The 17,810-nt window shown below is 43.5% G+C and overlaps 1 protein-coding gene across 2 annotated transcripts in view; it reads left to right on the top strand.

Annotated features, from left to right (window-relative positions):
- The window catches only part of LOC121595698 (thrombospondin type-1 domain-containing protein 4), a 99,474-nt gene that overhangs the window by 74,303 nt on the left and 7,361 nt on the right, over nt 1-17,810 (top strand). For both annotated transcript variants that reach the window (XM_041919870.1, XM_041919871.1), the window contains exon 8: nt 16,585-16,783. In XM_041919870.1, coding sequence (XP_041775804.1) covers nt 16,585-16,783 — 199 coding nt within the window. The remainder of the gene's footprint in view (nt 1-16,584; nt 16,784-17,810) is intronic.

The raw sequence follows: 17,810 nt of genomic DNA on the forward strand, positions 1-17,810 counted from the left end.
TCCAACAAATTTCGGACCCAGTTCCGAAGGGTAGGTTCAATCCGACAAGCCGGAACCGCCCGGAATAGTCCGGAATCGTCTGGAATCGTCGGAATCGTCGGAATCGTGCGGAGTCGTTGGAACCGTCCGGAATCGTCCGGAATCGTCGGAATCGTCCGGATTCGCCCGAAATCGTCTGGAATCGCCCGGAATCGCGCGGAATCGATCGGAATCGACCGGAATCGACCGGAATCGCCCGGAATCGACCGGAGTCGCCCGGAATCGCCCGGAATCGACCGGAATCGTCCGGAATCGACCGGAATCGACCGGAATCGACCGGAGTCGCCCGGAATCGCCCGGAATCGTCCGGAATCGTCGGAATAGTCGGAATTCCATTTCATTTCATGTCATTTCTTCAGTGCATAACCTAATACAAATAGATACAACCAGTAACACAAGAAGCTAGATTGCATGTCGAACGATATTGAGGAACTCAGTGCGCGACATTCCTGGCTCAAATGAACGACAGCCAGCATTGACAGATGCGCGGCGGCCGGAACAGTCGCAATCGACCGGAATCGACTGAAATCGCCCGGAATCGACCGGAATCATCTAGAATTGTTGGAATCGTTCAGAATCGACCGGAATCAACCGGAATCGTGAGGAATCGTAGTCAACCAATAGTAGTAAATGTTAGAAGCCACATTTGATACATATTTTACTTTTTCCATCATTGCTTTGCATGCACCTCCGGCAAGTATGGCTTCCCAAAAATGTTTGGAGTGTTCATGAAACCTCTTAGTATACTGGCAACAAAAGAGCTTACCCAGAACCCGGAACAAAAGAGCTTAGGAATCGAACCTATAAAGGCCATGTTATTAAAGTCGTACGACTTGATATTTGCAGTGAAATACGAACAATACCTTTTGTTTAATTTCGTTTTTTTTCTTTTCGTAAACTCATCATAACATACTATAAGTTTCTAACTTAAAACTATATTTACATTATATATTAGACGTTTCAAGTCATTCATACGTTCACTGGGGCCCCTCAATCGACGGGATCATCAACGGGGCCCCAAATAGCCGAGGCAATGGAGATTGTTCTTCGTATTATGGCTATGTATGGCTGTATGTAGATGCAGCTGTAACGGTTTTTAGTCTTGTTGTATTCGCAAAAAATTAAATAGTCGATAAAAACCATATTGAGTATTTTTATACCCTTCCCCCCTTCCTTCTAACCTGAAACCTTTCCCATTTCCCCTTCTCTTCGGTCCAGGGCCAAGAATGAAAATTTTATTTTTTGCATTAAAAGACACACACAATCCACTATCCTAGGCCAGGAATGTGAATACCATCGTGTGAAACAGCTGTCTGCTTTCGGCACACAATCGCAAAGCGGTAGCAGGGGCCCCGTATACAAGAACAGGACGGTTCATCCCAGCCAAGAGCGCACACAATGACATCGATTTAACCATTTCTCGAATGAAAACTCAACCCACTGAAGCACCGTTGACCAAACGACCTTCCTAGGCTTTTTAAAGCGACGCAAGCTTGGTGTCAATTTTTCCTGCCAATTTCTCCGGCTACGAGCCGGTGCATTGAAATTTTGTGTAGGGGCCTTTAAATTTTTGTCTGTTTATAATGTGTGCTTGTGGCTATTGTAACGGGTTTTCTTTGAGGTTAAACGCAGCGTTCTGTTCTGTGTTCTGTGCATTGGATTTTAGCAGCAAGTGTCTCCGCCTTTTTTTTGGTGAGCTCGTGCACCGACCATCCACACTAAGACACCAAATGTACGGGGCCCCTTATTGACGGGGCCTCCTTACCGACGGGGGCCCTTACCGACGGGGGCCCTTACCGACGGAGCCCTTACCGACGGGGGCCCTTTATCGAAGAGTCCACATAATCGTTGGGGCCCCGTAAACCACCTTTGAGTTTTGGCTTCAATATAGCTGTATCGGTTTTTTATCTTGTCTTCACCCAAAAAGTTGTATGTAAATAGTGATAAAAAATCATTTTAATATTAACATGGCCCAGTTCCTTTTTGGACCTATGAATACCACTCCTTCCCGATTTCCCCTATTTGGCAGTTGACCACAAAAGATGAGTAGGGCCCCGCGTGAAAATTTAAGGTTTTGGGTTAAAAGCAGGCACGCTCCACGATCTCAGGCTTGAGATGTGAATACCATTTTTCGCGTGAAAGCTGTCTGTTTTCGGCACACATCTGCAAAACAAGTATAGGGGCCCCCCGCAAGCACAGGCACGTTTCATCCAAGCCAAATTGAAAAGCGCACACATCGATATCGATGGAATCGTTTCTCGAATGAAACCTCTACCCACTGGAGCACCGTTGCTGGCTTGGTGTTAGTCAATTTTTCCTGCTAATTTTACCGGCTACGAGCCGGTGTATTGATATTGTGTTTCGGGGCCTTTAAATTTTTGTTTGGGTGTGTTGTATGCTTGTGTTGTGTAACGGGTTTTCGGTGGTAGTTAAGCGCAGCGTTCTGTGCATTCCATTTTAGCAGCAAGTTGCTCTGCGTGGTTTTGGGTTTGGGTGTCTCGTGCACAGGCCACCCACACCAGCAAAAAATGACGATTTCTCGCTCTGTCCAATACTTTGCGCCAACGATGATGAGGTATTGATTTGAGCTGTGCGCGCGTGTCGCAGCGTTCTTCCCTTGCAACTTTGATGCAAGTATTGGCAGATTTCTTAGAACATTTTATGTGCTGCTTTGAGTAGTATGGGGCCCCGGTTTTCTGCAGTTCGGGGCCCTCGTAATACAGTGCTTGAAGCGATGGGAAAAATTAATTAATGAAAAATAAGTTTATTTGAAATAGATGGTAAAAGTCCCATCCAGGGGGGGGGGGGGGGGGGGGTACAATCGATACGAAGTCGAACATCCACAATGACGGGGCCCCCTAGATCGCCGGGGCCCCTGGCGGCCGCCCAGTCCGACCACCGTTTAACGCGCCACTGGACATGAAATGAAATGGCCCAAATAACCAAATCGTCCTTAACCCACTGTAAAACCACTTCAAACCCACGTGGGTTTGTGGTGGTCGATTCAGTCGTTAACCCACCAAATTTTAGAACAATCGGAGCTGCCAGTTCCGATCCGATGTATTTATCTTGTCCACCCTTAACCCACCTTTTCCAAAATGCTTTGAGGAAAAGTTTGGTCAAGGTTTGGCTTAGGTCAATATGCTGAACAGGATTTGAACTCCTCGGTTGATTAAATTCATTCACTTACATCACTGCACTTCAACTTCAGCAATATTATTAGTCTATAAACTATGCACTGACCAGCGAAATGGAAGAGTTCATTCGCAAGTAAACAAACACACATATACACATATTACACATGAATTTTTTACAACAAACCAACTTAAACACACACGTTTAATTGCTTCCTTTGCACAAATAAATAACATTTTTAACACAGGTGAAACATGTTGAGCAAATAAATTGCCCGTGCATAAAAATCTGACTTCAACAAAATTGAAGTGGTGGCTGCTTCTGTGGCCGTGTGGCTTAACCCACCAAACTGATAGTTTTTTAGCTTTGTTTGATGGAACTGGATTTTTAGTACAAGAAATTGGTGGCGTTTTCGGGGATGGGGGAATTCCGACTATTCCGACGATTCCGGACGATTCCAGGCGATTCCGGACGATTCCAGGCGATTTCGGTCGATTCCGGTCGATTCCGGTCAATTCCGGACGATTCCGGGCGATTCCGGGCGATTCCGGGCGACTCCGGTCGATTCCGGGCGATTCCGGGCGATTCCGGGCGATTCCGATCGATTCCGATCGATTCCGGACGATTCCGGACGATTCCGGACGATTCCGGACGATTCCGGACAATTCCGGGCGATTCCGGACGATTCCGGGCGATTCCGGGCGATTCCGGGCGACTCCGGTCGATTCCGGGCGATTCCGGTCGATTCCGGGCGATTCCGGACGATTCCAGACGATTCCGGGCGATTCCGGACGATTCCGGTGGAACTAGCGATTCCGTTTCTCTGGAGTCGGAATCGGAATCATACTTGCCGGAATCGGAGCGGAACCGTGGGTGCGATCCGGCGAACCCATCTCTAATCACGATGACAGAGCACACACACATTTCGCCAGGTCATTCCGGTTCACACTGATCAACGCGAGTGATAGCACGTTTTACATTACGTTTCATTGGGGTCTCCCGCGTGTTCCCTTCCCCCACTCCCCTCCAGCCACCACAGCAAGCGATGTTTCAAGATGGGTAAATGACGTTATTATTTGGTTGTCGGCGCCATCAGGACGGGTGTGCAAATAGTTTGCCGTTTAATGAATTTACGAATGATTGCCACAAAACGTGCCGTAATAAACCAGATCAAATGGCATCATTTGCCCCACAGAAGGTCGCCTACCTAGAATGGTTTAGACAACAACAAAATAAATTATAAAAATTAGCGGCATGCCGTGAGATACACACACACACACCGAACCAAGCAAATCAATGTCTAGACATTGAGGCGAACGCATCGAGCAACTGCCGCCATTCATGAAATGTTCCGTGAAGCACAGGTACACAGACCAACCTAAAGACATTGAAAGAAGCATTGTGGGAATAAGCCTAATTTTGTTCACACTTCCTAAAACGATTCCACCATTGTATAAGCGAACAGCTCCATTTCGCCCCACAACTGGCGCTGTGTTCGGTGCGCTATGGGCTATGCTCGCGGGATGTTGAATTTAGATGCAAATTCTAATTACACTACGCTTGATTGCGTTGCTCGGCGGTACGGTACGCACACTGGTGGACCGTGCGCGGTATTAGAACGATGCCTAGTGGCATTATCTACCTGGGTGGGCCCTGTACCAAAATGTTAAATGTGTTTCGATTCGGTCAAGGAGAACGGCGCAAAAACGGCCCAAACAACTTCGCCACTTGACAAATTGCGGGCAATGTTCTTACGCATCGTTTTTATATGCCATTTAGCTGGTACTGGTGCGAAGCTTTCAGAAGGCGTCCTGCCAGTCTGATGCCTATGTTGATTGCGTTAGTGCTATCGTTATAAACAGTATCATTTAACATCTATATTATCTATTTTCTTGAGAAGTTGTTTGTTTGCTCCTCTGTCCTTGGTTTTCATTGTCATTTTGCATAACGGACTTTTTTTTTTCAAACGGACACTTGTGTTCGTTGATGTTGCTCTTTGTTTAAGCATACACGAACAATGGAATCTTCCCAATTTAATAGTGACTGCCTAGAATAGACCGTTCGTGGTTCGATTTCAATTTAAGTCATTCTTCTTTACGTGGACAAACTTATTCGTCAGTTGATTATAAAAAAAACTGTTGTGCTATTTGAGATTTGGAGACTCGTAAATAATGATTGCATAGAAATTACAGGAATTTTCAGGGGTTATAATAATTGTGAGATACTTTCTTGATAATTTATTGAGGGAAATGAACTTTAGGTGTTGGGAATTGAACTCTATAGCAACCTTTTTCGACAAATCCAATAGCAATTTTGAATTTGATTGTCTAAAATGAATGTGATTGTGTGTGCTATAAATTCCAATTCCCCACACATAAAGTTCATTTCCGAAAGATAAAAAGTCAAGAAAGTGTCCGGAAACTATGAGAACCTATGAAATCCCTAAATTTCCATCATGTAGTTTAAACAGTTTTCAACAAACAGCATCAATCAATCGGATAATAATGATAAACAAATTGTTGCAAATTAAAGATGTCTTACCATTGACTAAGAATGCATCATAATAGCTTTAACTCAGATATCGATGTGTATTTCAGACAAATCATCCATTATATGCCTGGTGGCAAATTTTCCAGACTAGATTAAACAAATGTTTGCTTTACATGTTTAGATTTCGATTGCTTTAGAATGCTTGTTTTTGTTTACATTTTTTGAGGAAAACGATTTTTTTCATGAAACAAACACAGTCCACCGGATGAGACCGGCCCATGACCCATAAATTAATTGTTTCGTCACCAGCTGTGCTCTCCACACGTGTCCGCCACTGTACACAAATACGTTGATAACGATGGCCGTATGGCAAAGCTGGAGATGATTACTTTTGTAAACACCATCCCTTTGCTTTAAGCTGATCCCGAGGGTAATTTCCGGCTAATGCATGCTTTCGCAAAAGCTCCATTACGTTTTTGTGTTACTCTAATCTACACCAAGCCTAGCAGCAAATCTTTCACAAGGTGACTCTATAGCTTGAAATATCATTTCCAAACAGGCTTCGTAGAAGTGCGGACCTTTCGTAAGCATCCGGTCCACCGTGAGTGCCATCCTCTACCTTTACCTTCGCGCATTTTAATAAACTCCATCGTCACGCAGTACATATGCTGAAGCTTGAACTCACATGCAAAGCTAAAAAAACAACAACTCACACACAAAGAGAATGCTTTCAAAGAAGGTATTCCATGTCAGTTAAATGACATTGAGCGAGTGTGAGGGCTAACGCGTTGCCCTTTGCTACCCACTGCCAAAGCTCTGGTGGTGAATTTTCCCGATCCTCTCCAGGGCTAAGCGATACGAACAGTCCTCAACGTCGACATGCATACTGTGGTTCCGGATTTTTAATTACTTTGCATAGTTGCAACGGGCAGAATGCGACTCGCGCTTTACCGTTACCGGCAGCCAGTATGGCAAAGCATCTACAGCGTAACTACGCAAAAGCTAGCAAAGGATGGCATCTTTTAGCTTCCGCGTTGAGGCCCGAGAAATCGGGCGGGTCCTGTCGGTGATGCTGGCGTGAAAAATTGCCTACTCACTATAACGCTTTTCGACTGACGAGGCCAACGAGTGTTTTGCCTGTTGATGCACGAGCTGAAAAACTGACTGAAGCACTGAAACTGTCAAGTGTTAAGCCTTTGTGCACTTCGGGCATTATGTAAGACAGCAACATTAAACGACAGAAGTAACATTTGCGCTGACTGAATAAAAAGGACTGGTCTCATTTGTTTGGGAGTAAAGCGAGAGCATGCAATTCACATTTGAAAGGGATGTATGTATTAGCCTGTAAGTGAATCCCTTTCAATGATGCATAATACGGGTTTGATTAAGCGTTGTTTGGTGTCAAATAAGCTGAACTGGTATTCGTATGTAATCAACACGAATGTTCAACATGCAGGGGTTCTCTCATCTATTCACCATCGTACGCAAAGAAGCATAAACCAATAAAATGTATTGAACCATTTGGTCGACTTCAACATACAATTGACAAAGGATATACAGTAACATAACAGAAAACATTGCATTCAATTCTAATAAATTCTATTGCAAGCTCATTGTAATAAAATCACTTTTATCTTAGTTTTTATGCATTAAATACAACAATTAACTTGAAAACTTCTACAATAAATTCTTCTAAGTCCGTCTAAGTAAACTACCGGAATCTCTGATGAGAAAAGATATTTCCTTGTCGACTCGATACAATGGTAGCATTGTTACCTTTTCTTCTCCTCCACCATACCTTCACCTGCTCAAGCAAAAGGTATTCCCACCAGCACCCGAGATACGCAAGCTGACATTTTACAGCTTTTAAACACAACAATAACCTACCGGCAGCACCGACAGTGCTTCACATGACAAACGACAGGCAGCACAGTATGCACACGAGTGCACAGTGCGTGTAACCTCATCCCTATGCATGGAATTCTTTTGATGCACTTTTACTGCTCAGCGTTCCATTTTCAACAGAACAGGTGAGGCAACACAGGGCACAGACGGTATACTGGAGAAGATGCTGCTTGTCTTTGGTGAGATCGTTTTGCGTTGTGGTTGCTTCCGTTTCCGTGAAACATAGTGTACGATGAAAGGATTTTGAGAGAAGAATGTTTAATGTCCTACTGAGTGACATTCGAACAACGAACATTATAGATTCTTCTGTACTGTTGTGTGTACTTTTTTTGTTGAACCTAACAAATCACACCACTTTTGGGAAAACATTAATGCAGCAATCATGCACTGCTACCGGGGGTTTTTGTCGTGCTCTTGCTAAAACAAGTCTTTTGGAGAGATTTGGCATTGTGCATTTGTTTGTTTTCTCTGAACACTATTCTACAAAAGTGGTGTAATTTTATTTGAATTTTCTGTATTTGTTTTGCAATTCATTGCGAAAACTATTTCGATACGGATTATCGATCCCCTTCTAGACTATGCTCCTTATGATTGCGCAATATATCAAGCATAATAAGGATTTTCCATCAGAAAACTTCATTGGAAGAAGGCTTTCGTAATACTTTTTTAACAAGTCGACCTCGTTTATAGACTGTAATGTGTGGTATACTTGTAATGTAGTGAATATAAGAATTTTCTTTATTCTACTATGTCATCAAATAAACCAAACTCATTAGATACTTAAGATACGCGTTCGTGAAATGTATATATTTTTTGCTATGTACGATCTAAACCAATTGCTTTGCCAATTTTGCCGCATAGAACCGCTGGTTTGGCCTTTCCGCAACATTTCCAATCAGCTTACCATTTCCATTTAGTTGTAATGAAGATCGGCTCACTGAACCTATTCTCGTTTCGTTCCACGGGGACTTTGCACTTGAACCATATGGAAATGCAAAGCCCACGGTCAGCACCAAATTGTTCAAAAACTCCACCACTATCCTGCAATTGCATCCAATGCAACCAATCCCCCTTTGTGTGCTTCCACTTCGATATGCCACCCTCCATGCGCACACTGGACATGTGCTTGTGATAATGGCACTCGGATGATTTACAAAGCGATAGATAAACGAATGCGCATCATCGAGCCCGGATAATCGATTTTGCTGCGAATTGAAACGTTCGGCTGGAATTGAAACATCGAACGTCGGTTGCAACTCTTAATTATCGCAAAAGGGGTAATATGCTTCGGCCGGTAACAGTACTTCGAAGGTGTGGTGCATTCATTTGCAGCCCATAATCGGTACCGGTACCGCAATGGGATTAACCTCACGCTTGCCGAACGCATTTAGCCGGAAGGCCGGCCCGGTGTGGTGGACTATTAATTACTTGTGCCGAAATCAAACATTTATCAACAGCAACCGGACGGGACGTTCGTTGGGACCCGTTGGAATTTAAAGTATAACTCCCAACGACGCACAGGTGTTTGTTTGTTGGCTGTGCACAGAAAAATGGCTGCAATTGTGATAGGATAAATTAAAAAATTAATTATCTCATTGTGGTCACCGCACGGGCCAGCCGTTGGCAAATAAACTTCCATCGATAAATTGCATGTACACACACACACACACACACACACACACACTTCCATATCCGGGTCTGTTTGGATCACTTTTTGATTAATCATATTGTTTGTAATCTGTCACATCAATGATTTACTGGTGGATATCTCGCATCGGATACAGTTGATGGTCAGATTGGTTATGAACTGTCAACAATGCAGATGGCGCTATTGATTACGCGCAGATGCTGGTCCATTGATTGTCTACTGGGCGGAAGGGTCGAACAATCATTTGTACATTATTCTGTTTTGATCTTTATCCTGTTTTATTGAGTGTGGGATGACTGCATTGAGTGCTATTTATTGCAGACATTTTGTTTTATTTCGGAATTGATTTTTGAACAATTATTTACAATCGCTGATATGTTATCTAAACGAAGGGCACTCATGTCGTGAACGGATGTTAGAGGTTGTTAAAGAAGAAGCCGTTGCTTACGGTTGGAAAAATTCGAAACATTCACACTCGTCTCGACCAGCTCGATAATTAAATGGTAGAAGTGCCGGTTTCATGTAACTGCCTATAACTTAAATAGTTAAATGTATAACATATTTACACTACCATCAATATGTAAAGAATGACAAAACTGAGTCCCGCAGAGCGCGGCCCGCAAGCTTCGTCCATGAGCCTCTTAATAAGATTAAATGCAATAACATAACAAAAATGGGACCAAAACGTGGTTTAAGATTTAACATAAGATTTCAACATAAGGCTTCCAGAGCGCGAGCACCCATGACTATCGCTGTTAAATATCGTTCAAAAGAGTAGCTTTGACAGCATTTCTCTCAGCGATATGGAAAAAATATTAGTTAAAAGCTGCTTCCTAATTTTTGAAATTGTTCTGAGTCTATTTATAGATTAATATGCTTTTTCCTGATAAATGCAATGAGTATTAATGTGTTTGTAGTACGGCAATAAAAATAGAATATATTCATAGCAGAGCCGTTGTTTCCTAATTGAACAAGTTTTAGTACTCATATAACCATACTTGTAAAGCGTCCGTTTGTACTGAAAATTCATTTGTTTAATGTTCCTAACCACTTCAAAATATGTTTTCTCTACAGCTGATCACAAACTGAGCAATTTATTCATATGAAAGTTAGCCATATTGCGGTGCAAGATAAAAAAAATAAGCTTTGCTTGGAAGTAGGCAATAGAGTGCAGTTTTTTTTGGGAGTATTGCTATCCTCTCCGAGTGCTGGCATAATTTTACTCTGCGATTCTATCTTCTATACTTCCTGGCTACTTCTAAATTTAAAAAAGAAATGGCCACGATGCACTAAAAGTATTTTTTGTTCCGTTTTTTTTTGCCCATGTACACCTTAGAATACAGCATATTGCTTTCCCTGTGCATCTGTACATTCTTTGATCAAGCTTCTTTTTAAATTTTACACCCGGAGGCATTTCAGGGCTTAAACGTTTTTTCCTCAAATGAGCATAAGGGAAACCATTTTTCGTGTTCTACTGGTTCCCCTATTCGCTTTGAAAAGTGCATTCTTCCAAAGGGAATACAACAATCTAATTTACCACTTAAGAAGCAATCTTATGGCCGAATTGGTTTATCCGATAAATTGTAAGCTAAACTACCACTTTTGAAGCAAGTTTATGGAGGAATCAGTTTATCATATAAAGTGTGCAGTGTGTAGTGTTCTTGTTTTTTCTTCTTTAGAATGATTCTATTTCCTTTTCGATAACAGTCCGTTTTAAATGAAATTTGAATAACTTTACCTGCTTGATAATAGCGAAGGTACCGTGATAAGCATCATATTCTGTCACTGTTGTCAAACGCTCGCGTAACTTACCCACGTGCACACACCGCACACACCCATGCACATTATTGCCCGCTGTGTGGATTTACTTCCAATAATAGCAAGAAGAAAGCATCGTAACAACAAGAAAGAGTGGATGCATATGATGTATGGTCGGAGCTACTTTATATCCCGACCTGTTAGCATAAAGGTTGATTGGGTTTTGAATTTGTGACCGTCGAAAGAGTATCGAGAGGTTCACCTTGCTGAGATGCACACTTGAATTGATTTTTTTTTGTATACCTCAATTTTGTGACGGTCCCCTTTTACGGTACGGAAAACTCCCTGATTCAATCTGGATGGACGAGTACAGTGTTGAATAAAAAAAGGCATACTTTCTCCAATAGAAGTACTTTCAAAGGTAGAACTTGCAAAGAAAGTCGATGCTCTTCAACCTACCGACGAAGAGGTGTAGCAGGCTGGATTGGTTAAGTATGATGGTGGCAAGTGGCAGCAGGCCTATAGTAATAGTGCAAAGGTGCAAGGTATTTGCTTGAGTACATTCAACCGTATCGTGCTGCTACGGAATGCTTAAAAGGGGAGTGGAAGGCTATGGCAGTTGGATTAGCACTTTAGGAAAGAACCAAAAAAGGTGTTTCATTTGTATGTTAACGATTTTAGATGACAGAGGACAGTGGTACAAAGAAGCTTCTAGCATAATGGCGAATATATTTTTATTATATAGTTTGTGAACGAAAGTTTATAAAATAATATAAAGGAAATAATTTATCTGTAATTTACTGTAACATTGCAAGTAGGGATAATTTTAATATTAGATAATTAAAATCATTCCCTTTAACACTACTGCATGTTTTGTAAAGCCCTTTATATACCGGTATTGAATAGGAATGCACTCATTCCTTTAACACATCTAAACATATAACAGGATTTCATCTCATTAAGCAAGCGGCACATGATGTATGTTGTAGCGATGGCTCATTCAGCTAACGAAGAGCTGCTGTCCAATGTTAGACTGCATTACCTGTATGAATGAAATCCGGTCAAATTATTTCACGGCCTGCTCAACAAGCTATCGTTCAGCAATAGAACCAAACTAACCGAAGAGAGCTAGTTTGGTTCTGTTCAGAAAGCATTCGCTTGAGACGCTTGAGCGCTACAAAGAATGGAATACAAAATGCGCCAGAAAAATGCAGCCACCGTAAAACCACCAACACCACTGTTAAGACCGGTTTGCAAAGGGTTTCAGTTGAAATGTAGGCTTACATCTTATTTAACTTTTCCTATCTTTGAGCCTTATTTCAACTTGCTCTTGCCCGTTGCGGTCACGCCGGTAACAAGCCGCAGCAGTTCAACAAGAATCTGCCCAGAAAAACCAATTCCAACCGGTGCATTCATCGAGTGGGCCAGAGGCACCCGGGTACCCCCGAAGGCATGCTTGCCCTGCACGCTACGTCGCTTTTGATATTCTAATAAACTTTCCGTCCCGAGATCAGAGTTCAACTTTGTGTCTGAACTTGCGCGTTTGCTGGATGCCGGGTTGATGCTGCTGCTGCTGCGAAAGAGTAAAGCTGCCCGGATTGGTCATTCTTGTCCTACTAAGCAGAAGCAGCTACGTTTATTGCCTTCTACAGGATTCCTTTGGCACGAAGCAAAGGCCCAGACGAATGGACGTCCGTTGGAGTATGACCAAACTCATTCAATGTTCTGCTTAAGTCTCGCCTCGCTAGCGTACCCGAGGATAATGATGGTGATGACGAAGATGGTCACACGCTTGCGAAAAGAGCATCGGCCCTGGTTTGGGGCAAAGTTTTGGGGCAAAACGTCAGCAATCATCATCAACCCGACCCGCGCTGGCTTCGCTTCTTCGGTGCGGGTGATGAAGTGGAAAGCATCGTTTCTGAGATTCGTTTCAAACCCCCCCCCCCCCTGTCCGATGACGGCAAGCTTTCTGCTGCTACCACCCATCCATCAGTTGGGGCAACGTTTAGTGGGCCACTCTGCGGGAGGCGCGCGGGATATCCGCGAGTTAAACGACCTGTGAGATGTTGGGCTGATGGAATTGAATTATAACACTTTATGTATTATGAAAGCGTAATGAAGATCGACACGGGACGCAAGCCCATACCGTACCTTTGAATCGGCACGACCGACGACGTCGCCAGTCCCACGAAGCTTATGGGTTTGACGGTTCGTTTCGGATAACAGCAGTTTCTGCCAGCCACGAACTAACTTGACTCACACACCCGCTTTGTGTGCCCTTTTAGCAGCTGCCTTAAAGTTTCGGATCAGGGTGCGAAGAAAGAATCATTTCGCTAATGAAATCCTTTCATATCCCTGACAGTACACGGCGGCGTACGGTCGCCCGTATGGAATCGGATTATTTTCGGGATTAATAGAAGCTCTGCAGGTCGAGGTCATGAAATGGTCAGGCCGATATACTGCCTTCAATTAAGTGAATCGAAATTTAAGCTCGATTCAGCCGAAATTCAGCCGGTCTTTATAAATTAGAGTGGGATTGATTAGAGATGGAAATTCCATGTTTTTTGTGTATGAATGATAAATAATTGAATGAATGGCAAACTGAAAATTTCTGAAAGCTTTAATTACTAGTTTCTTAAAATCGAAGCAAAACCTTCTAAAGAAAATATGACGTAAAATCCACAAGATTTCGAACAGGGAATGGTCCCTCAAGTGTGGTGGTTCTTAGATTTAAATTTAGCGTTTGGTCTTGGAAGGACCTCACATCGACTAAAAAAACGTATAACAGTGCTGACAACAGTAGCTTGTCAATGGTGAGGATTGTGAAACAGCACAGCTTCCAAACTATGATGATTCAACAACACTATTTGTAAAACCCAGCTGCTCCACCCGCAAGTGCTTTCAAGTGTCCAAGAGCCGTTTTATAAAGCTAACCTGCACCGAGCTCCCACCGTGATTAATTAACCTTTCCTTAGCCTTAAAACAATCGTCGCACCGTGTGCTTAGTGAACTTATTCCAACCGGTCGCTGCACAGCTGAACTACTCGTGTACCTCGCTGCTACCATCGGGGTTTGACGTCCAAAGAAAGTGGTAGCCCCGGCGTACAGGCGGTGGAAGAAAAGTTTCGTGAATACTTTATTAACCTTCTCCACACAATCCATTTCCGTGTTGGCGTGACTCTTCCTCGCCGACTCTGGGAATATCCTGGGGCTTTGCACGCAAAATCCCTCAACAAATCCTCGCATCTTCTGCAGACGCGCTCCATCCACCACAACGAACCAACGGCACGGCGGCAAATTTCTTTCAGCGTTCAGTGAAAAACGAGTGGAACTGTTTTAAATGTTTTTTAAAAATTCATTACTTCGGATCGTTGCCGTTGCACTACTGGTGGTAAGTACTGCTGACCGGTGCCACCGGGCTGGGCTACGGCGTTGGGTGTTGAGGGAATGGGTTTTCGAGAAGATTTCTGGTTTCGGATTCGGACAACAACAAAGCCTTGGTAGGATTCCTTGGTAGGCGGCTCAGGCGACTTGTGGATGGCCGGGCGGATATCAACTTGCCCGAGCTTGCTGCCACGCTGGTTGATATATCAGGCTCGGGAGTATTATTTCTCTTTATTCAGTTCACTCAACCAACGGTGAAAAATACCCTCGGCAGCAACAGGGACCAAATGCTAACGAGTAGGGCCGCCATGAATGGAAGGGTAGGAAGCTACCAGGGGAGAGAATGATGATACTAGGGAACGCGCCAAACTTTAAGCCGCGGTAAACCAAACCATTGCCTGGCCCTCTCTCTCTCTCTCTCTTTGGGCTGCTTTTGCACCACAGGAAGAGCACACAGGCAATCAGGTTGTTCTTTGTTGTCCGACCATAGAATTTGGCCGGTGGTGCTGCTGTGTGTATTTCATCATAAGGCATTTTATTCGTAATTATTCCGCTTAGATTACCGCACGCCATGGTGTGAAAACGGAATAATTAAGTGATTTTCTTGCCTGGTTTTCCGTGTGACAGTCATAATTTCGAAAGAGGCTAAGGGAGACAAGAGGGCAAACTTCCTATTGCCAATCCCTTTGTGAATTGTTTTCTGGAGCGTAATTAAATATCGTAGAGTGTGCAAATATTTGTTGTAGCGTTTCTGTTTAGTGTTGGTTTTGTTGGTTAAGCTAAGTTGTAGTTGAAGATAACCGTATTTTGAACCTTAACTTCCACTGGGGTGCAACTAAATTTGCATAACAAGTAGAGGCTCCTTTAAAGAATCGTTTCATAATTGTTCTTTGATTTTCTTAAACCAACTTGAACTGTCTTTAGAATACAGTTGAGAATCCTCCCTTGCTGTTGGTTATGTTAAAGATACTATGCTATTATTTTCTAGCAGCTCTTTGTAATTAAATTAGCTAGCCATACTATGTTGAAATCGAGTACAACACATAATACTCTTTTATAAACATTTAAATAATTTTGAAATTAGTATGAATTTTGTTAAAATATCTCATCATATAAAACACGTATTGATCACTATCTTCAATAGCAATCGGTAACTGGTAAATGTTCAATTTGTGCAGGAAAATTAATCGAATGTAAAGCAAATGCTTTCAGGCTTTTCGTTCTTCAGGGCACCCCGGCAGGCTCTGGCCCAGCAAGACCTTGTAGACCTTAATGAATCCGGTAGGTCATACCGGGCAATGGAACTATGACTGACTGACGTCTAGGAATTGAGAAAACGCCCGCATCCCTGCTTGAATTATCTCGACTGCCGGGTGGAAAACGGGTCCGGCAGAAGGCACGAGTCGCCCGCTTCGGTGATAGGATCGTTGGAGAAAATTAAAAGCAAACAAACGTTTCTTAAGGCTCTGTAAGGATGAAAGAAAGTGTTTCTAACCCTCCATTTTCCCACGTGCTTTCCTCGTGCCATGGTCGCATTTCAGGTGTATCAGGTGTCGGTTATTTGTAGTGTAGGTTTGTGGGTCGACGAAAGACAGAAAAACTGAGGCAAACCCATATACTTTGTCGTGAACTCTCCAGCGCTCAATCATAGGTGTCTCAGGGCGCTTGAAGCAATGAACATCTTAACTATGCTTCAGTTTCTTAACAAAAAGTGGAGCTGAACAGCCTCTTAAGGAAAACCACATCCTTTCATAAAATGTTGCTTTTTTGCCTGACTCCACCTGAGCTGATAACCTGAACCTGATACAAAAGGTGTGCCCCATCGGTATGTCGCTCATTCACACTAGCTAAAATGAAGCTGCGCTTTCGTATGCTCTCCACCTAGAAAAATGGTTCATTTAAGGATGTCGTGTTTTACACAACCAAAATTCGTACCAGCCTTCACCACAAATTCTGAAGAAAAAAACATATTTTACACCTATCCGAAAACTATTCCCGAAGCAGACAAAGCGGACCTGCAAGCTTGAACTGGCTTTTTAAAACACGATTTTCAATTTGCCACCTGCTGACTATAGGTGTCGCATGTACTGTGTGCGCACCTTCCGCTCGCTCGCTAGCCGGCACTGTTCAATTTAGCAAAATCTCAACCGGAATTGGGAAATTTCACAACCTTCCACTACTATTTTCACTGCAAATGACATGTGTTTGATTTATTTCTTCCGCAGGCCGTTCACAACAGTGGCGTTATTTCGGGCACGTTCATGAACAATGGCGCCGTCCGGTGCGGAACGACCGTTTGCCGTCCCATTTCCGGTATCTACACGAAGACCAACCCGAACAATGGGTACGTTCACGTGGCCACCATTCCGGCCGGTGCATCCAATATCACGATAACGGAGCTACAGAACAGCCAAAACTATCTCGGTAAGTGAACTGCCCCGTCGTGTTCCCCTTATCTTCCCACCATCATGGTTGGTGTTGGTGCACCATCATTAGTACACCATCATTCGATGTGTAAAAATGCTCACACACACTCACTAATGGCAGCATTTGTAGAGCGATGCTAATGCGGAAAGCGCTGCGGTCACAGGTTGGAAGAACACATTCTACTAATGAAGAAATAAAGGCAAAAAACGAAGCACTAGCTATGCTAATGCACTTTAATCGGCCTTGAAATGGCCTACCCGTCGTGTTCCTTTCACACCATCGTTTTTCCGGGTGACCCCAAGGAAAATTCACTTCTGTTTAGGGCCCCCGTTATTCATCCACACTGCTCTGCTCTGTCTGGCTTACTTAAGACGGTATTAAATATGTGTTTATTTTTAGTTTATCACATCCCTTGGTCAGCCAATACGAATGCCTTCCGAGTGCGGGCTGTGAGGAGTTTCCTAAACAAACGAAAAAAAAAAACGATGAAAGCATCCGACTCCCACTTAATGGACACCGTTCGCGCCACTTGCGTTGCAGCATTTCCTAATGGTCACAAGAACGTAAACGTGACACGTTTGCCTCGAGCTGCGTGCGTGTGTGGCAGATTGTTTTTGTTAACTGTTTTCTTTCTTTCTTTCGATTTTCATTCCCACTTCGAAGGAAAATGAATAGAACTTTCTCACTAACCTCACTATTGCTACCACGTCTAAGTACATCCCGTCGCGAGGTTGCTTGGTAGTCAGCCGAAATGACCCTTCATGAGGTAGATTTATGAGCCGTTAGACGCTTGCTGACACTATGCTCACACGCACACACCCACCTCTCACAAGCCCTCCTTTCTTGTGCTGCAAGCTGTCTGATTTCAACCATTAAACAGCGTGAAAAGCATCGAAGGGGACCCGTGTGTGGGGCAAACGGGGCGCATCACAACACGCTCCTGGCCGGGTGTCGGAGCCATTTGCAGGTGTGCCGATTTGCTGCCATTTCCATATGTGCACTGAAGCTAACCGGCGCTACCGTT

Source organism: Anopheles merus, chromosome 3R (genome assembly GCF_017562075.2).
Source record: "Anopheles merus strain MAF chromosome 3R, AmerM5.1, whole genome shotgun sequence".
Taxonomy (NCBI): Eukaryota; Metazoa; Arthropoda; class Insecta; order Diptera; family Culicidae; genus Anopheles; species Anopheles merus.